A 21,230-nucleotide genomic window follows, 5' to 3' on the forward strand; every position below is an offset into this window, starting at 1 on the left:
GGCCTGTAACATCTCAGTAAACGCAGGGACTCCACCATTCTTCCTGAGCTGGTGTTTTCATGAGTCGTTTCTGCTCAAAGGACTTGGTCAGTGTCTCCCATTTCTCCATGTGCCTATCAGAAGATGGACTTTTCACAGCAGCACACAATATTACGAGTAAACAGATCATTAGATATTCTACTCCCTCTTTTTCTATTGTCCTCAGACTGGCTTGATCATTTAACATCTCTTTCACACAATAAGCACACAACACCTACCTGCTTTACTTCACTGTATATAAAGTAAGTATCACAGATCTGGGGTTTAAGGAGACTGTACGTAAAGCATAAAGCATACATTTCCTGACACCTTTGTGAATGGCCAAGAAGAATGATGCTAACAGTTTCTGAGGGGTGGCAGGCTTGTGATACCAAAACCTCATGCGTTTGCTGAGAGCCCGTGGAGACAGACAGTCTGTATGTACTTGGGAGACACTGGCATTACTGGGAGAGGCCTGTGTGTGGAAGTATTTGGGATAGAAAAGGACAGTCCTGGTTGACAGTGACCATACTGAGCACCTGGGTTTGGGCGATGACAACCACCACCACGTACTGCCTGCACTTACAGGTCCTACCCTCCATGCACCAGGGTCCCCAGGTCCCAAAACAATGTCCCAGACACCAAGGGAGCATCAACAGGCTGACAACCCCGCCCCGCCCTGGCCCCAGGCTGCCTGCTCTGAGTGTCCTTATGTGGGATGACTGGACTTGACCGGGCGGTCTCCCGGCTCTGGCTTCAGCTCCTCAGAGGTCACCTGCCTCCCGTGGCTGGAGCCTTGCTGGGACCGAGGCCAGTCACAGCTCTTAGCCCCTCAAAACCTCACTCAAGTCTAATGCTCAGCACGCTCTCTGACCAGAAAGCGAATAAGCACACACATTAATAATCACTTTTGCCAGAAACTGCTCTCTGGAACAGCGCTGCCCTCTCAGAGCTCAGGACCCCTCTTCTCAGCCTGCACTAAGCTCCGCACAGGCTGGCTCTGCACCCAAACCCACAGACGTTACCTGTCTCTAACAGGCTGGACGGAGTTTACATTTTCCAAAGACATAAAACCCTGTAACTGCAAACACACTCTGTCTTTGCTCCAATTACCTCATTCTCTTGAAGCAAAATGAAATTCGAAACCATACAGAGGTTCTGGTGCTGAAGGGAGAGCATTAGCATAAATATTGGCTTGGTGGAACTTACATTTTTCTTGCGCTCCCAGAACTGAAGTGCTTGCTTTTTTTTTCCTTCCCGCCTCATGCATTCTCTGAACATCAGCAAAAAAACTAGTTTTGTCATCAGAAAATTGCTCTGGTTTGGCTTTTAAATCTGGCTGCTTGCACCTATCGGAGAACTGATCAGGGATAACTACTTTTGACTAAAAAAGTGTAGTAAAAAACCAACTCTAAAGACTGTTGGAATTTAAGTTGGAACCTAAGGTCACTGTGTCTGTTAACAGAGCCAGCAGGTGACTGGGAGATGCAATGTAAAAGGGTCTTGCAGGTAGCTTCAAAGAATCTGTCAGTTCACCGTATTTTTATCAGCTTCCGTGTTCTGTTCTGATCACTTACAACAAAAACAGGCACAAACTCAGGTAGACAACATCACCGTAGCAAAAATGCCCTCAGCCTGAAAGCATTGGAAGACTGAAAAGTCACTCTCAGTCTAGGGCTCTTCATTTATATTGTGACAGAAATTCTTATAGGTAACCCTGGTTTGAGTTCTTTGATTGAGTTTAACATCTGTAGGGGTCTATGTCTGTGCCAGTTTATAGAGTTGGAGTTAGCCACTGGCCCTACCACTTACCCACATCATGGCATCCTTTCAGCAGTATCCCTGAAGGATAGGATTTTTTCTAAATGTAACAGTCTTTTATACCTACGAATCATCCCCAGTCTAAGGACCGATCCTATTCTCCTGCCATACATGACCAACCTCTCCCAGACACCACCTTGAACTTCCATTAGTGTGGTCTCATCCATGCTGTGGTTCAAGGTCCTATACTCGTTTTGCCTAAGCCAGAGCAAGTGTCAGTTGCCACATATTTGTCACTTCCTCCCCTGAGCTCCCACAGCCCTTTGCTCCTGTGTCTACTGTGTATTCACCCTAATGTACATAAAGCTCAGAATCAAGCCATGTGCCCACCAGGAACACAAAACCCAGACAAGTAGAGGGCAGAGGAGTTTTTTAACTACTGCAGCATGCAGTGCCAAGCTCCTCAAAGTTGCCCAACAAAAAACTGTACAATGGATAAAGGAATTGTTGTGCCCAAGGAATTATAACACATTCATCATAGTCCAGTAGCAACAGAAAAGATACATGTGTTTGTTGTCCTTTTACTTAAGAAAAAGCACTGATGTGTGTGAAAAAAGCATAGACAGTTCAAGAGCAGTTTGGAAATGGTTCCAAAATTCCAACCTGTCTCTCAACACTGTCTGGGGCTAAGCTATAAAAATGCAACAGAGGAAAACCCCCATCAGCATGATTAGAATTTGCCCCTATCTGTGGGTTGTTTCTCAAAGGCAGGAAGAGAAATGAGAAATAACAGCATCGAAGCGATGAGCAGCCTAGGCTTTGCCTGGATACAGCCATGGACTTGACCCTGGAGACCAAGGGAAGCACTCTTCACGCATCTCCTACGGGCAGGTGCTGTGCCAGACAGTGCTCCTCATCTGGCTGAGGTGTGTCCATTCTTAATGGCACGCTCAACCATCTCAGGAAGCCCTTTCTTTGACCCTTCCAGGGTTACGTACCTCTTCAGGAAAACCTCTCACCAGCTCTCAACCCTCACTCCACACACAACTGATCCTTCCTCTGTCTTCCTGAAGCTCTTTGTTCAGGCCCAGTAAAACGCCTCCTCTGACTCAGAGGACTGCACGTACATTCCTCCCACTTAACTGAGGGTCTTTCATGGGCACAGACACCATTTTCCAGCTTCCTATGACCATCTTCAGCCCATAGGAGTGAGAGACAGGAGGTGCTTGGTAAATGTCACCTGAATTGATTCACATTTCTGTTTCCTCCTTCAGAAATTGCACCTATACCTTAAATACCCTGTGAGAATAAGCCAAATATGATTGTGACTGCAGCTTACCTCTTTAAGAACCAGCACACATTTGCCTGGTCCCACGGACTGAGGTAGCTCGGCAATTCTCCCCTTATTTAGGTAAGGGCCTGAGAAACACCTGTGATTGATGAACAGCTGAGGACAGCAATATTTCCCGTTGACAGTACCTGTAGGGAAGAGCAACACAGCCGATGCTTCAGGAAGTGACAAAAAGCTTGCTTCATTCACTTGGTTGGCAAAACTACCCAGAGGCACACGGTGTCCTAATATCTTAACATTTTACAGACACAATAATATCTTAGAAATTTTGACTATTTTTCTACCATATAAAATAAATTTTGTTTATTGTGTAGTATTTAAGACACAAAAAATGCAAAATTTAAGACAATGATAACTAAGGTATCAGGATGAGGCTTCAGGAAAAAAAAAACACGCAGGGCTGAGTCCCCGTGTGTCCGGCTCCAGAAACTCCTCCCAGAGGCAACCACTCCCTGGCACTGGTGTTTATCATTCTGTAAACTCTACCACACACAGACACATGCATGTGTTTAACAACAAGACAGATAAATATATTTTAAATCTTCCATAAGTGGTTTATGGCAACATTTTGTTTGATCAACATGAAGTTTCTCAGATCCACCCACAGTGGTAAATGATTATCCCAAACACTCATTCGTTTTTCACTTCTGTGTATTATTCCATTGCAGGAATAAATTACAATGGAGGTTTCCATTCTTTTTTTGATGGACATGAAGTTGCTTCCACCTTTTCAATGTTACCAACAGTGTTTTAATGAATATAACTGTAAAAATCTACTCCTGTTTATGGACCAGAGGTACACACACACACACACACACATACTTGAACATATATACATATATACTTGGACATATATACACACACACACATATATATGTATGTATGTATGCTCGAGTATATAACGAGGAGTAAAGATACACAGCCATGGGGCCTGCCTATCTTCAGTTTTACTAGGCGTGGCCAGACAGCTTCCCAATGACTGCCTAAATTGATACTTGAATAAGCTCCATGTAAGGGTTTCTGGTCTCCCACTAGGTATTGGGTTTCTTCATTTTGTTGATTTGATGGATGTGAAATGTTCCTAACACTGACTTAAATTTGCATCTCCCTCATTATTCTTTCAACTTAGAAAGTGAAGAGGGCAAGTTGTTGGTCTAGCTGTCTCTACAGCTGCCATGGGGAAAAGGAGAATAACTAAATGATATCACTCCAAAGCTCCTTGATGCCTAAAAACACAGTATGAGGCTCTACTTTGAGCTAAGAGACTCACTCTCTCCCACTGCTGCTTCAAGCTAAGCTGCACTCGCTGTGGAATTTCTTTATAAAAACTGTTGTAATTATGATGGCAATTTAACAGTCCAAGAAGTTTTGTTCTCATAGAACCTCAACTAAAAACCAGCAGGTAAAGAAAGAGAAATATAATTGTCTTCATATAAGATGAAAGGAGTAAAATAATTATAGACTCTGAAAGAATAGCAGACATGGCTCTTTTAAAGGCATTTTGAAGTTTCAGTTCTATACAACAGGCAAAAAATCAAGTCCACAACTGCATTTACATGGAAATTTTTGGAAGGATGACTGCCCAGACACTTAGAAAAACAATTTTAGTAAACCTACTCATAAAACTGCTCTCTTTACAACGAGGATAACTTCAACTAATACGATTTTTCCATAGCATACAGGTTTTAACCCCAGAATCCAGAGCAAGTTTCATTTTGACTAGAAAATACAATTGTTAATCAAATATATTACTTAATGTACCAACTTGTCTATGATCAGTCTTATGGTCAAAGGGTAATTCCCTTTCATGTTTTCAAAGATCACTGAAAGATGCAGGATTTTGTATATTAAAAAACATATTATTCACAACCAGCTATTCAAACACAGAGGGTTTTAAGGAATAATTCTAAAGCCCACAGGGACTTAGGTACTAACCACTATTGTAAAAATGCAAGTAGAACTGACGTAAAATACCCAAAAAATGATTATTTTCAACTCCTTTTTCCACATTATTTTCCATGACACACAGACTTAACTGGGCTCAGAATTTCTCAGTAGCTCCTGGGCCCTTTTCATGCAGACCAAGAGAACTATCTAGAGTTACAGACCAAGAAGCAGAATAGAAGAGGAACAAAAAAATGTAGCTTAAAAAAACCCTTTTTTAAAGTGTAGGTATCCACTAATAAGCAGCAACAGAGTAAAAGAGAATATACTCAAAGCTGAGATATTCTTCTGTTGACTTAAAATTATGTGCACATCTCCACTCATGGCAACAAACTGGGAAGTGACAGGGAGCCCTCGACAGTTCATTTACCTGTGGTGTCCAGGGAAGGGAATAAACATAGGTCATGAGGTATTTTCTCGACAGGCACTGCGGATGGCAATCTGTTAATAAAAAAAATAGAAGTTCCATGGGTCGCATACTGTAGGAGAAACCAGTACATTCCAAAGTTTTTTTTTATAATTTACAGAAATATAAGAGTCTAGTAAGACAGGATGTGTGCATTTAGGAGCAACATCTGTAGGAACACATAAAAAGATCACTTAGACAGGGTTGTTCTTAATTCTTGTGATAATAACACAAAGATACCTGACCCTCGCATGGTCATCACTGATCCAAGATACCTGACCCTAGCGTGGTCATCACCGATCAATGAGGTTCTCGTAAGTCATGGGCTGCTCTCGTTACAGAATTATAATAATGTCTTTAGTTGTATTTTGGGCATGAAGAAACATCAACTTACACTGGCTTTAATTATATTCAGCTTTCTCTTTAATGTCTACATGAAAACCACTTTCTGGTGACCTTTGATTTCCGGAGACTGTGTTTGTGTAGGTCATGCCACACCAAAAACAAGACCTTCGAAGAAAACCTATGAGCTGATGGTTCTTAAAATGGGAAGCAGGCTTATTCTAGGACAAAGGTCTACATTATAGTTCAGTACAAAGTTGTTTAATAAATATTAAAAAATAAATAATCTTAGGGGGGGAAAGTAGAATGGGTTTCACAGGGGTAACCAGCTTGGTTGGGTAGAAATCACAATTGAAAAGCTACATAAAGTCGAAATAAACCAATATGAGAGGTACGGTTGGGTCGTCTACGACACTGGAACTTGTCAGACATGCAGGTGCTCGGGCCCCACCCCAGACACGCCGAGTCAGCTGTTCTGGGGACAGGAGCCCGGCAATCTGTGCTGGATGGGTGGCGTAGGGGACTGATCCACGGACTGCAAATTTAGTAGGAGTTGAGAATTCAAATTTGGATTCGATGATGAAACTACTTTATTACTTATTCTTTATTTCAATGTTATCCAGATAAAATTGGAATCAGATTGTTAACCTGATACACTGTTTAGAAATGAATGTGCAAGAAATAACCACAAAACTGTTACTCACATTCCAATGGCAGTGCAGTTATTATATTCCATTTCATTTTATTTAAATTTGGGTACATGAAAAAAATGCTGTTTTTAATTTCATTTCTATCAGTATATTAAAAAAACAGAAAGGCTTGGCAAGGAATATGTATTTTAATATATTTCAGATATTTGCCAATATATAAAAATACTACCCACAGTTGCAAGTTTTCAAAAACATACTGTTGGCATCTATACACACAGTCCTCATAAAGTTACAATACAATCAAAATGTGGGATAATCTATATTCATTCAACAATGTCAGGCCTACGAATTTTGCACATGGAACCTAATTTAGCTTTCCTAAACACCCCTGAGAAATAGGTATTTTACAAATGAGGGCACTGAGATGCAAAAACCTAAGCCAGCTTGCCAAAGTTCTCCCGGCCGGAAGTCTCTGCCCACCGGGCCTGGCCATGACCAGTGATGGGGAGCGTGCTGGGTGGGCTGCCTGGCTTCTCAGGCAGGACCACTGTCACAGAGAGCCGTTATGGGGCATGTGTGAGACGGGGTGTCCTTCAGATGTGCTGACGTAGAATAAAAGCGAAAAGTTACTGTCTGGAATAGAAGTCCCTTCAGAAGAAAGAAGGCCCCGTGTCCTGCACAAAACATGTGCACAATAAAATCACAGTAGATACATTTTACTGTCAGCTTCAGCACCGCGCTGTGCGTTAAATCTCTGACAACAGCCACGCTTCCCCTCCCCTGTAAAGACTCTACACAGGTTATTATTATGTAGTTTTTGAAAACTGAACAACAACAAAAAAAAAAGAAAAGAAAAACTTACTGTTTTTCTGGTTGCACAACTGCAATCTTTCTCTTCTTTTGAGCTGTAAAACAGGCAAAAAAAAAGGAAAAGAAAATCAACATGGCTAGCTAGTTGGGCAGAAGCATTTTTAAAAACAGCTTGGTGTAAAACTGTCAGTTTTAAGGTAACAATTTAAATTTGGAGAATTATTTCATTCATGCCACAATTTTATCTTAATTTCTTCTAGCATAAAATAGCATTCGACTTACCAGAAGTGAGGTCTAAGTAGAAATTTAGTATTTAATCTTATCACTACACACTGTCTACTTCATTTTAAAATGTGATTTTAATGCAAAAGAAAAATAGCACACATATCATACCTCACATGAACACACCTGATAAGATAAACTGTTGCAAGTACAATTACCCAGATGACTTTTTTCACAAAGAAAGTGTGATAAGTCAAATAACGTTACCATACTAGCTATTCCCAAATTAGGAGTAGAGGCAAAACATTTTATTTTTGAAAGGAGGACTGGTGCCTGGTAAATATGTCTGTCAAATATTAATATAAACCAGCCAATGACAATTTTTGGAAAAGAACATTTCCAGTTCATATTTATAACCAATTAGAACTATGTTAACAAAGACAGACCAGAGCTTTTGGCATCTATTAATTTTGGCACAGGTATTCTTGCATCTTCCAACATAAGCATAAATTAATCCCAACAAAACTTCTAAAGCTGTCAAGAGTTTGGTGGGTTTAGAGTTAGAGGGAAAAATTGAAAAAAAAGAATGCCTTGAGATTGAAATGACTATCCTGACATCAAAATTTAAAAAATATTTTGAAGTGAGGGAAAGCTAATACTCTCACTGGATCAGACTCATTGAGCAGCATGATACTTGTGAGAGAACAATCCCTTAAAATCCACCTTCGTCTACCATCAGAGCTACCTTCTTTATTCCACAGAATGTCCCCCCCTGCTCTTGAGGAACATCGAATAGGAGGACTCTGGGTTCCCTTCAAAATCTGCTGACATCAGGGAATGAAAGGGCAATTGTGAGATGGAACTTTTTTATAGCAATGTTCTGAGACTCTACATACGAGTACCATATAGTACGATCAGTATGCACGTAGTCCACATCCTGGTACACTGCTAGAAAGAAGTAAAGCTAGCATAGAAGCTACATTAAAAATATGAAAAAGATGTGGTTTCTGAGCCACCAATCTGGCTCAGTTGGTTGGAGCATCATCCTGTAGACCAAATGGTTCCAAGTTTGATTCTCAGTCAGGGTACATATCCAGGTTGTGGGTTCAATCCCCAGTCAAGGCGTATGAGAGGGCAACCAATCAATGTTTCTCTCACACCGAGGATTCTTTCTCTCCAAGAAATCAAAAAATGTCCCCAGGCGAGGAAAAAAATCAAATAATACATGAGAAATATAATCTATTTCATTAAAATGTAAAGCCCTTTAAGGACCCAAAATTTTAAATAATATTTTAGATAAACCTATGGTGGAGTAATTAATGCCAAGATTTATTAGGCTTGAAGATTTTTAAATGGCACTTTTTCAAGTTAGTGACCTATAAAACATATGTTAGAACATACTATTGTATATATTTACATGTCTGGGATGTTGGTTTGTTTAACCACTAATATTTTCCCCCTGCTCATATTCTTTTAAGTTGGTATTTTTGTCATCAGAAGGATGTGATGTCATGTAATGCTCTTTTCAAAACACAGCTGAAATCTCACTGGTTAGTGTTAAGAGTAAGTAAGTGTTTATATCTATGCCACTAAATTATTGGGACCAATTCTGACTCTTAGAGTAAACCTCATGAGAAAAACTGGTCCTTCCTCAGATGTGATAATACAAAAATATAACACTTAATTTTTAAATCTGCATAATGAACTATATACAAAACAGAGTAAAAATTCCAGACATTACCTTTGCCTCTCCATGACATTCGAATGTATCGTCATTATTATTTAGTTTGTCAACCTGTGAAACGTTCACCTCATGCAAACTGGTAAAGGATAAATGGAATTTAAGAAATTGGTGCTCTGTGGGAAATCTAAAACCTTTTGCATTTTACATCTTGACTACACTATCTTTACAGAACTGCAGATTTGTTCACCCAACCCCAGAGGTGATCCATCTCGGCTCCAACCTAGGTGATACTTACAGACTGTTTTGTGTGGTGTGGTCAAAGGGTAAGCATTTGCTTCACACCAGCCCACTGGGAAGATATCCATGGACTCAACATCAACAATAAACTCTGGAGCAGGAGTCTGCAGACCTGCATTCAAAAGCCAAGATGATGGGTACAAATAGGTTTAATCAAAAGAGACAAGGGGAAATACTAAGCATCCCTGAGATTGAGGAAAACATTCTCCTGGATATTAAACACAAAACTAAAAAAAGCCTTAGAACAGATACAAATACCTCAAATATGACACAGCAAAAGTAAAAGGGGTTCAAATAAAGTGGGGGTTCAAAAAGAGAGATACTTCCCACTGGAAATGGAAGGAGGAAGTAACCTAAAAACCAGTCTCTTCCTTTCCCAAGAACATCTTTGAAATTAAAGAAATGTGGCTGAGCTTGGGGTCAGGGCCACAGGACACACATTTAAGCCACCAAGACATTCTTCATCCAACACTGAGCAACAATCAACCTTTAATGAAAGTTACTCATGACTGTTAAAGAGAAATAGCACCCATACATAACACCATAACATAACACTCCATAACACCATAACATAACACTCCATAACACCATAACATAACACTCCATAACACCGATTACAAGCAGTGAACATAGAAGACACCATATCTCCAGGGAACATGTTCCCTTATAAATTGGATTGGAGTTACTTCTTTTGAACTCAGTCTGTGGCCTGTAGACTTTAGCCATGTCACGCAAAGTCGTTTCTTGGTATTGACCTTTTACTGGGACCTATCTCCTGTTTCATAATTATAATAATAATGCTCTGTGATAAATCAGCATCACAGCTGAGACTCTGGAAAAGAAGGGATATAATGCTAGTTAAAGTTTTAAGGAGCACCACTACTGACAGAATAAATTTGGAACCCAGAAAACTAGGGAAAGAAGAAAATTCTACTCTGAACCAACGGGTCTTTCAGAAAACACTTTGAGAGAAGATATTCTTGAATCAAAAGATAAGGGCTCTATCAGTAGAGAGTAAACAGTGGGCTCTGACCACTAAATCTTGCTTTGCTTTGGTTTCTTCACTGAGAAAAGATGAAAACATCGTCTTCATCTGCTTTGAGATGAAAACAATACAGTAGAGCCCCTCACACACCCACATCATCACAGAACATCTGATGAATTTTTAATCACGTAACTTCAAAACACGTAACTTCATAAAGCTGAACACCAGCAAACACACAAGGGTTCTAACCGTTTAAACTTGCATGTTAGCTACAGCTATATTGGCTGCTCACCTCTTAATTCTCATCCTAAAGTAGACATTGTGAAAACATTATGTTATTTGGTAAATGTAGATTCCCAATTTAGTGGTAAACCCATATATTGGTGTGTATTAAGTGCCCTAAACACTCTGAACGCAGATTCTAATATATGTGTTGCTAAGGCGAGCACTGAATGCAGATTCTGATACACACATTATCATTGCCATTAGTCACTTTGAACTTCTGATTTGTTCTCAGAGAAAGCAATTACTGTGATTATCAATCTTAACATACTGTTTACTTAATTCTCCTATAATTTAAAAGATATATAAACTAAATAAATGCAAACATGTTTATAGGGATTATTTTTCAACACGGTTAAATGAACACAAATCATTTCTGTCTCATACAATTCAGTTGTGCAAATTAATAAACAGAAACCTCATTTAAATTTTTATTGGCTCTGACCAGTGTGGCTCGGTGGATTGTGCATTGTCTCACAAAGCAAAAGGTCGCCGGTCCCATTCCCAGTCAGGGCACATGCTTAGGTTGAGGGCTGGCTGGTCCCCAGTTGAGGTGTATGCGAGAGGCAACCAATAGATATTTCTCTTGTACATCGATGTTTCTCTCCCTCTCTTTCCCCCTCCCTTCCCCTCTCTTTAAAAATAAATACAATTTTAATTGATTTTAGACAGAGAGAAGAAAGGAGGGGGAGAGAGCGAGAGAGAGAAACAATGATTTGTTGTTCCACTTGTTTATGGATTAATTGGTTGGCTCTTATATGTGCCCTGACTGAGGACTGGACCCACAACCTTGGTGTATCTGGACGATGCTCTAAACAACTGAGCTGCTCAGCTAGGATAAACAGAAACATCATTTATAAGGGAGGTTGGGAGAGAGAACTCTCGTGTGTGTCACTCTATTTGCACTGCTGACCCCAAAAGGAAGAGACATACCTCGCATCCCTGACAGGAACTGGTACTATTCTAGTACCTCAGAAGAAGATTCTTCCTTGCTCAGCAATAGCTCAACCAATGAGAAGTCACTATACTTTGAACTTTTAGTTGCCTCCAATGGATTCTTCATTTACAACAATCCTTCCCAATTCTATAAAAGATGGTTGCCTTTGTTTATGAGTATCTGTGGTGTGACTAGACCACATATGCCAAATTGCAATTTTTTGTTGTCCTGAATAAACTCACTTAGGTGGAGATGTATCTGGTTGCACATTTAAGATTAACCTATTTGTCAAAGAAATCATCAAATAAGTAAGAAGACACCCCAAACAAACAAAAGGTAAGGAAACTTCCCAAGTAGCTTCCAATGTAGAAGTAAATGATCCATCTTGCGTGTGAAGGCACACAGTTCTCCGTAGGGTGAGGTGAAGAGGGTCTCGGGGCTGGCTCCCCATGCAGAGGGGATGGAGATGCTCCTGCCTTCAGGCTCACAAGAATAGCACGTGTTTCTGAGCTACTCAACAATTTTGCTAACAGGCTGAATTCATCTACTAGACATATTTGTGTTTCCAGATTTACATTTAGGTACAAGTAAGATTTTCAAGGTCAAAGTAGTACTTCAAAAAGCAGCATAAACTGAACTTTATAGTTTATTCCTTCCTGAATTAGGACTTTTGTCTTCCAATGCTCTGCTAGTTCAAACATCACCTCATATTAATACTTTAATATATATACTGTGTAACAATGTATACATTAATATATTTCTAAAATTGTCTTTCCAGTATTTTAAAATTCTTTGATCATGACTTCCATTGAATTAAACATATAATTTTTGAGCTACAATGTGTCAGCGACCATGTTCTCAAGAAAGTTTTAATTCTGCCTTCCTTCCACCCCCAAATCTAGCCCATTAATGTATGTATTACACAAGAACTAATGAGAAAGTGGGTTCTTTATTACTCGAGAAAGTTTTTCCCAATCCTGTTCTGAATGATGGGTACCATTTTTTATTTCCTTTTATCAACCTTCATGAATCTGGATACATATGGCTAGACTCAGAATAGTCTTTTAGAACGTAACCCCTTATTTTCAAAAATTTGAGGCCTAGTAGCTTATAAAATAATCCATTAAAAATGTATACCATATTCTTTTCTTGATTATTCCAGGATTGCCAAAACTAGCTCTCCAAAACTAAATGTTCCACTAAAAAACACTGCAGCATTTTTATCGTTTCACAGAAAAATCTCTTATATATGATACCAGACCACACTCAATCTCTGACTTTATTTCATCTGCATGAAGTCAGTATGGATTCTTCTTATTCATTCTTACCCAGAACCTTCATCTCAAAAACCATCAGGAAGCTTAGATCTACATCTATGGGGAAAACTTTAAAAAAGTTATCACATATCCATAAGATAGAATATTCTGCTGCTATAAAAAAGTATAAGAAACCTCTTTATATACTTATATATAAAAACATGTATATATAGTTGAATACACAGTGTTCAGCACATTACAGAACACTCTGTGTAGACAGCCTGCTACCATCTGTTTAAAAAGGGGAAAAGAACATATGTTTATATGTGTATGAAATAAATCTGAAAGGAAAGCAAAATATGAATACAGTGGGTGTCTTCTGGGAAAAGAACTGAGTGGCTGCAGGCTTAAGGGACAGGAGTGGGAGGAAGAATTTGACCAAAGAGACTTTCATGTGTTTGGGGCCCTACTGAATGAATTACTTATTTACAATGACAACCTCACTATCATCACAATAACAACAACACAACAGAAAATACTCAGAGAAGAAAGGAGGAGTCTCATACATGAATACAGACTCCCACAGAGGTCAGATTCATGAAGGATAAGTTAGTTACCTTAAAAGAAAATAAAGCTAAACCATGAATTATTTCACTGGTAAGAGGAGACTTTCCATACTTGCAAAGTGAAAGTACAAGCATAGCAATTTGTAAGAATCACTTTGGAACCTTAAAATAATATTGCTATTTGCTCTATCCTGACACTGTGTCCTCAGACCAGCAGATACCATTCGTTTCTGCAAAGTTTCACTCACCCTTATTAGAGACTGTGTCATGTTCTAATCCAGCAGGTTACTCTGGGCACTGCAACAGAATGTGACCTGTTCCATTCAGAACATCAGGATGAAAGAATGAGATAGCTTGTGATGATGCTGAAATAGCTTAGAAACACAACCCTATCACGCTCCCAACATTACCTAACTGCTTGATTCTCAGTCAGTTATGGAAGAGAACCAGCATGGGTGGGCGCAGGAGCAGGAGATGCTTCTGGGGGACTGGAGGTGGAAGGGATGCAAGGGAAGAGGCTAATGGCTATTAATAGTACAATCAATAAAATGTTTTTTAAAAAAGAAACAAGTTATCCTTGTTCAGTACCCTCATTGATATTACGATTAAAGCTCACACCTAACTCCGATGGGCTCAGCATATGATTAAAAGGAAAAGCACTTGCCCTGACTGGATCGCTCCGCTGGTTGAAGCGTCCTCCCACACACCAAAGACCTGCAGGTTAGATCCCTGACCTGGGCATTTACAGGAGGCACCCAATCTGTTTCTCTCCCCTTTTCTCTCTCCCTTACTCACTCTCTAAAATCAATAAACATATCCTTGGGTGAGGATTTAAAAAAGCATAAAGAATTGGATGCTGGCAATCTTGTGGGTCACCTGTCATACTTCCTCCATCTACCTACAAATGCCCACCTAGGAATAAGATTTTAGAGTATACTCTTATTGAGCTAAATTCCCAAGAAATAAGAAGAGGAGCTAAACTGTGGCTGGCAGGATCTAGATATGATAGAAAACAGACAAATTAAAGAAACACCACAGAAATGGGACTACACGTGTGCGTGGAAACAGAGACGTACACACTCACAGAATTGCAAATACTTACAGCACTTACTATACAGGCTAGTGACTTTTCTAAGAGTTTAATCCTCAGAGATAGGGACTATTTTCACCCCCATTTCAGGGATGAGGAAATGAAGGCACAGAAAAAGACCAAACGGCCAGCAAGTAGCAGATGCAGGATTTAAACCCAAGCAGTCTAGCTCCAGAGCCGCAAAAAGCATGTGAGATGGACAGTTCTCTGTCTCTCTCTTTCTCAGTTTGTTGTTTCTGGTCTACCTAGCAAGCTTTAATTCCTCTGAGGGCCCCCGTCCCTTCTGCAGAATTCCTTAGGAGGCCGCCATTGTGGCCTCCCGCAGAAGGGGAAGGAGCCAGATCTACCCTCTCTCCGCAGGCAGAGTTGGGCTCATGCCTCTTCAACAGGAACGTGGTCAGTCAGAAGGCACATTCAACACAACGGCAGCTTGAAAGCTCAAACTCTGCTCTGGTTCCTGCTGCAAAGCCTCTGGTAGCATCCATCAAAAGGCGCCTCTCCCAAATTCCCATTTTGCTGGACAGCCAGAGCCAGTTCTGTTCCTGGCCACCAAACACCTGCTAACTGAGCATCAGTTTTTGGGACAGGACAAATTCGGGAGTAATTAGGCCTGTTCCACAGATGGCTCCCACTGGTTGGCCACCTTCCCTGTTCAGGACACATTGCTCCTGTATCCTGATTTGCTGAAGCAGCTTCTCCCAAAAATACCTCATGCAGGCCATCACCTCTTTTTAAAGATTTTACAATCATCCGCAGTGACTAGAAATGTTTACTTTCATATTTGCATTTTCCTTTGTTTCATTTTTGTAGGTCTAAAGAAAAGCTTATTAACCACCTGACTTTTTCACAAATTATGGGAAGGCTTAAGGGGCAGTTGCCTGCACCTGGTCTCCTAGACAGAACAGGTCGACACACGTTTCTTTGAACCAGGCCGCACTCCAGCCATTTGATCTCACAGAGTCCTGTACAAACTCCAGTGTGCACACGAATCATCTGGGGAGGAGACTTTAAAATGCAGATCCCCAGGAATCTGAATTTTAGTAGGGCTCTTGCTGAGTATAATACGGAAGGTACTGAACCAAGCATATAAAGCAACTGACCAAGAAGTTTTTAAATTTTACCTTACAAGTACAAAACACCTCACCATTTCAAAGTTCGGTTTGCGAAACAGCAGCTGTTAAGGGGCTGCTGTATCCTAAACTGCTTTCTCATTCAGGAACAGATTTTATTTATTCCTCATGTGCATCCAGCACTGAGTGAGCTACATGCACATGAATACGTGTATAAACACCATGCTGTGCGACAGGTCAGGACGGGAGCACAGCCCTGCGCGATGACTCTCAGCGCCGCTGGCAATATCAGGATGTTCTCGGACACTGTGAGCGGCCTATTCAGATGGAGCACAGGCTCCATGTGAGGAGGTAAAGCTGCACTGAAGAGGGGCTGCCTTTCTTTGCTCATCACCACCTCCCCTGACTGGGTTCTGACTATTCTGTGCCAAACGCAACTCTGAGCACTTTATAGACACTACTTGTCTCAGCCAATCTCTACAACCATCCTGTAAGATAGAACCTATTATTACATACATTGTATAGAACTGTACAAATAAGAAAAAGGGTTTTAAACTCAAAATGTACTCATGCTCAAACATCTAGGAAGCAGGTGCCTAGACTGGGAGGGGGTTGCAGAACTTGAATTTTGGCTCTGTAAGAAATACAGACTCTACACGCACCTGTGAGGAGGAAGGCAGTGACTGTATTTACAAAGCCACCTCTTAGAGCCATGTGAAGAGGGGAGGGAAAGCAGTTAGGAGCCTACTGAAATCCTAAGAGTACAGGAGGGAGACTTAAACTGGGGTGTGGCAGTGAGAAGAGAGAGATGTGGAGGGGACACTGGGCTACCAAAGTGACTACTTGGTCATGGGAACTGTGGGGTACAAATAGACAGGAGTTATCCTAGAGCTAACTCAGACAACTTCGTGGTTTCTAACTTAGGCAACACAATGGTGCCAGGAGGTCAGACCAGATGCAAGCATTACAGTGACGTCCAGTGGGGATGCTGATGGGCACACAGATGTACTTTGCAGGGAGATGAAAATGGGAGGTGTGACTGTTTGCTGTGACTGGTGGCTGTATGGATGTGAGCACAGAACTGCTGTATGAAGTCACAAAGAAAGACAAGATGGTACAGGCACCAGGGAAGAAAAGGACTTTGAAGAATTCTGACCTTTATGCACGAGGAAAGCAGAACAAAGGTGAAGCCGGGAACCTCATCTAGGGAAAAAAGTCAGAGGGGAAGAGAAACCTGTGCAGCAGCCAGCGTTCTGGAAACCATGAGAGGAGGACTATGAAGGAGGGACCACTGTGGGTCAAATGCTGCAAAGAGGAAGCAGGACAGAACCACCTTAAAGAAGGAGAATGACAAATGATTACAGAGAAACATACATAAAAAGAAAACATCCTCAGTAAAAAACAAAAAAGCAACCAAAACAAGAGATGGAAAATGTGTATTAACCTTCTTCACAAGAGGAGAAGAGAAAACTGAATGTGCGGGGTAAACGGGGATGAGAAGGGGAAATATACTAGGAATGAAAAGGCACACCTGCTGTATCGGGGGCGTTAAGTCGTTACGGAAATTGCCTCCCCTTTACCCACTGCTGCGCCCAATATATGAGCAGAGCGAACAAGGCATGTCTTGTTTTGTACTTAATGTTTAAAATGAAACTTAATGTTTATCAGCTAACTTGCAGATAAGAATAAGCCTCCATCATTTCATTATGTAATCTGAGATCCTGTAGATATGATTTCCACAAAATGAAGTTTTCTTTCAAGATGAAGTAGAACAAGGGAATGCAGGGTTATGGCCGATTGGATCTCAGCACCAAGGCCCCTTCCTCTGCCTGCAGGGGATGGAGATCTGGAAAATCAAACTCCCAGACTCCCTTCCACGATAGAGTAGCATTCAAAACAGGTTCCATCACTGGTGTCTACTCTTGTGGGCTTCGAAGAACAGAATGGGGCACAGACCACCTTCCTGCTGTTATTACTACTGGCAAGCAAGGTCATGGAGTGTCAGCAGCTGGACTTGGTATGTCCATTTCTAGTCATAAGCTTCAAGGGTCTCTGAGGCTGCTAGAGCACCTCCAACGTTTCCCCACAAGCCGTGCAGTTGTGAGAGGGACGGGAGCCAGTGGCAGGCCGAGGATCGCAGCTTCCTGCCCACAGGGTTCCACAGGGGCCTTAAAACAGAGTCTGTGTCAGCCTCGGGATCTCTGTCTGGGCGCCTCGTTTCCTGCTGGAAATGTCTGTTGTGCCTTCTTGACTGATGCCAGGGCAGAATGGACTATGCCTCCAGTTTCTAAGTTCTACGGGTCCTCCGAGCGCATTTCATCTTCCTATTAAACACTGCAACTTACAGCCTGGCACTGATCTACTTATCAGAGTAAACTGCATTTTACTGCCCCTGCATTCCAAGAAAATCTGAGTTCTGGGCCTAGACAGACCTATGGAACTTACTTTTGACCTATTCGAACATCTAGAACAGTGCTGTTCAAAAGCACTCCCGGGTGGGTGGAAATGTTACGTGTCTGGGCTGTCCAAAATAGCAGCCAGGAGCCTCATGTGACTACTCAGCACTTCACTCAGACAGTACAACTGAGGAACTGAAATTGTAACTTAATTTTAATTGCTTTAAAATGATGCGTAGCAACTTGTGACTAGGAGCCACATGGTGCACAGCACAGATCGAAAGTCTGTTCATCTCTCCTGGGAATCTGTCCTGTGGGTGCTGGGTCTGGGGCCCATGAATTCCACAGAGATCCAACCAAGAACTGTTCCGAGAGGGTTCATGAATCATTGAAATTGAACCAAAAATTGTATACTCGTGCAAGTACATTTTCCCGAGTGTTCCCGGCTTTCATCAGAATCTCAAACGTCCTATAGAAAACGGTTGGGAACCCCGCCTCCTGGTTTCAGGAACTGTAACTACCCTCCATGGCTAAGGATGAGCGAGCGACCGGAACTAGAGCCACAGGAGACAAAGCTTGTCTCGGGTAGCAAACTCTGCCTCAGCCTCCTCCCCCTTCCCCCAAAGCATGGTCGACGTTGATGACGGGTAAGACTCCTCACAGTGAGGGGCAACCTAAGCCAGACTCGATCACTTGGGAGGCCATCGTGGAAGGACTTGGGGGGCTGTGACAAAAAGGGAGCAATGGACCCTTGCCCTACGGCTATGTGACATAGCCCAAGTCCCCATGTCCTCTGGGAGAAGTGCTTCCTGGCTCTCATCCATTTAAGCCTGAAAACCTGATGGGAAGGAGTGTAGCTCCCTGCCTTGCTAGAGCGGTATCCGGGGAGAAATCTGGCATAAGAAAGAATTCCTAAAAGTCCTGTGAAGCCTGCTTTGCTAAGAGTGCTTTCATTCATATGTTAAGGGTCCGAGCAGGAAATGAGTATGTCTCCCAAAGTTTCTGCAAACCCCCTTTCCTGACAGACACTGACTCAGAGTGAAGCCCTCAGACTTCTTTGAAATGTTATCTACTGTTTGATCCTTGCCACCCTGTATTCCTGTGTATTACAACCCAATTAAAGCCCCTGGAGCAAGGGGCTCCTGGCCTTTTTCCTCTGAGAAACTGGCCACCTCTCCTCCCCAAGCAGATCATGTCTTGGTAGGGTTTACTTTCATCTGTGGCAAATGGGGGGACTTGAGGGTAAAGTCACCCCCACAAAAAATGTAAAACAAAAAAGTTCTGAGACTGCGGCCCATGCTAGGAATGCCAGCATTCCTCAGCTCCAATAAGATAACCTGGTCCAAAGTAGACTTCCCCTTCCAGGAATCTACATGGGAACCACCTAGGCCCTCTATCAAAATACTTTTCCATGTCCACCCTGGTTTTGGCCCTCATTCCTATGTCTGAAATGGAATCAATTTTTGCCACAAGGGGCTCAGGCACAAAACTCCATTGACCATACTTAGGGTATTACCTCATTCATTCATTCATCAAATAGTTGAGAGTCAACCAAGTACAGAAGACAAGAAATGCAAGAAACAAGCCACTAACCCTACAAAGACAGTGGTGTCGGGGCAAAGGATGGGGGGCCAAACTGAGAAAACCCGGCTGAAAGTCTAAGGAGCAGGGGGACCCCTCAATCCCCTGATGACTCTGCACAGCCAGGCGACACCGCCCCTCGGGCTGATGGCCGCAGGTTTGCCCTCTAGGAAAGATGAACCAGAGCAACTGAGAGCTGGAAACACCAGGAGACAGCCAGGGACAAGAAAAAGACAAGGGATAAAACAGGATTATGTGAAAGGCCACGCACCAAAGGTAAAAGGCCTGAACCTTCCCACCATCACTCCTAACTCAGTTGTAAGCCTAGTTAGGACACTGCCACTTGCAGGCGAAGGTGGCGAGGTCAGCCTGGCCTGGTCAGGGAAGTGTCCTGAAAGGTGCTGTGCAGTGTTTTGACCTTAAAAGATGTGGAAAAAAGGGAACCAGCAGAGGATCACATGCCAAGTTCTATTTCACCACAGACAAGAAGCTAAGAAAAAAGTCAGATACATCAAAAAACTGGCACTGGACAATTCCAAAGGGCATGCATTTCTTAAGGGGGAAAAAGGAGAGACATAGTTGTCCTTGAATTGTCACTACACCCCATTTTTAAATGCCTACACTGAAATTCTACATGAAGCACACAGGCCTGAAGAGTCCACGTGTTGCTGACAATGACTGTCACCTGCAGAAAGCAGGGGCCATATTTGAACTGGGCCCTGGATGTTCTGAGCTTGTCAATGTGGAATGTGAAGTTCATGGGGGAGGATGCAACTCCTGGACTCTAGAGAGCTGCTGTCCGAAGCTATACAGCACACAGAGTCACACAGACTGAAGTGGATACACTGTGGTACGCAGGCTGGAACTGAAAGCACCTGGTAACAAGCCCCACGGGTCGTCCTTCTCTCCCTACATTCCAAGTGCAAAAACACTCGCTGGGGATCCCCTCTGTTTTCATTCAAAACAGTGGTCCCAACTTGAAAACCAGGTTTCGGTGCTCATGTTCTAAAGCTCTCTATAAAAGCTACTGTAGGGGCAACAACAACAAGAACTACGTAACTTAGCAAAAATGAAGCCTGCTGGTCATCACCTTTTATGATATACTGGACACTTCTGCCTCAGCTGCAAGGAAAAAATGTAAACTCTCTCAGAGAGTTCACGCGCTGTGAGGGGAAGAGAACACCCTCACCCTATTTGCCCCTGAAGATGACGATCTGAAATGCATGCGAAGGGACTTGTTTTGTGAAAATGGGGACTGTATGGCCACAATGCTAGAGGCATTAAAACTGCAGGCAATTTCTATTACATGGATGATGCTCATAACTGTATGGAGATTACCTAGAGGAGAACATTATCGTAAGAAAAAACACGACAATGCCCTTCCCAGAACACAAAGCCCCATCCTCATAAATCGCCCTTGCTCACTGTCAGTGGCTTGAGAGAGCTCCAGATTCTATCCAAATATGCACCTAAAATAAGATTACACTGATCTCATGTATTTTATTCATTGCTCCCCTTTCAACATCAGCTCCTTCAGACACTTAAAGAACTATTTGACTTCAAGAGCAGTGAAATATTAAAT

At 42.0% G+C, this 21,230-nt stretch overlaps 1 protein-coding gene across 11 annotated transcripts in view; it reads right to left on the reverse strand.

Annotated features, from left to right (window-relative positions):
- SFMBT2 (Scm like with four mbt domains 2) overlaps positions 1-21,230 on the reverse strand; it is a 218,625-nt gene that overhangs the window by 36,646 nt on the left and 160,749 nt on the right. For all 11 annotated transcript variants that reach the window (XM_053665741.1, XM_053665739.1, XM_053665744.1 and 8 more), the window contains 4 exons: positions 9,484-9,597; positions 7,335-7,377; positions 5,445-5,515; positions 3,119-3,258 (listed from right to left, as the gene is read on the reverse strand). In XM_053665741.1, the coding sequence (XP_053521716.1) occupies positions 3,119-3,258; positions 5,445-5,515; positions 7,335-7,377; positions 9,484-9,597 (368 nt within the window). The remainder of the gene's footprint in view (positions 1-3,118; positions 3,259-5,444; positions 5,516-7,334; positions 7,378-9,483; positions 9,598-21,230) is intronic.

This window comes from Artibeus jamaicensis, unplaced genomic scaffold, assembly GCF_021234435.1.
Source record: "Artibeus jamaicensis isolate MK-2021 breed Jamaican fruit bat unplaced genomic scaffold, CSHL_Jam_final contig_426, whole genome shotgun sequence".
NCBI lineage: Eukaryota > Metazoa > Chordata > Mammalia > Chiroptera > Phyllostomidae > Artibeus > Artibeus jamaicensis.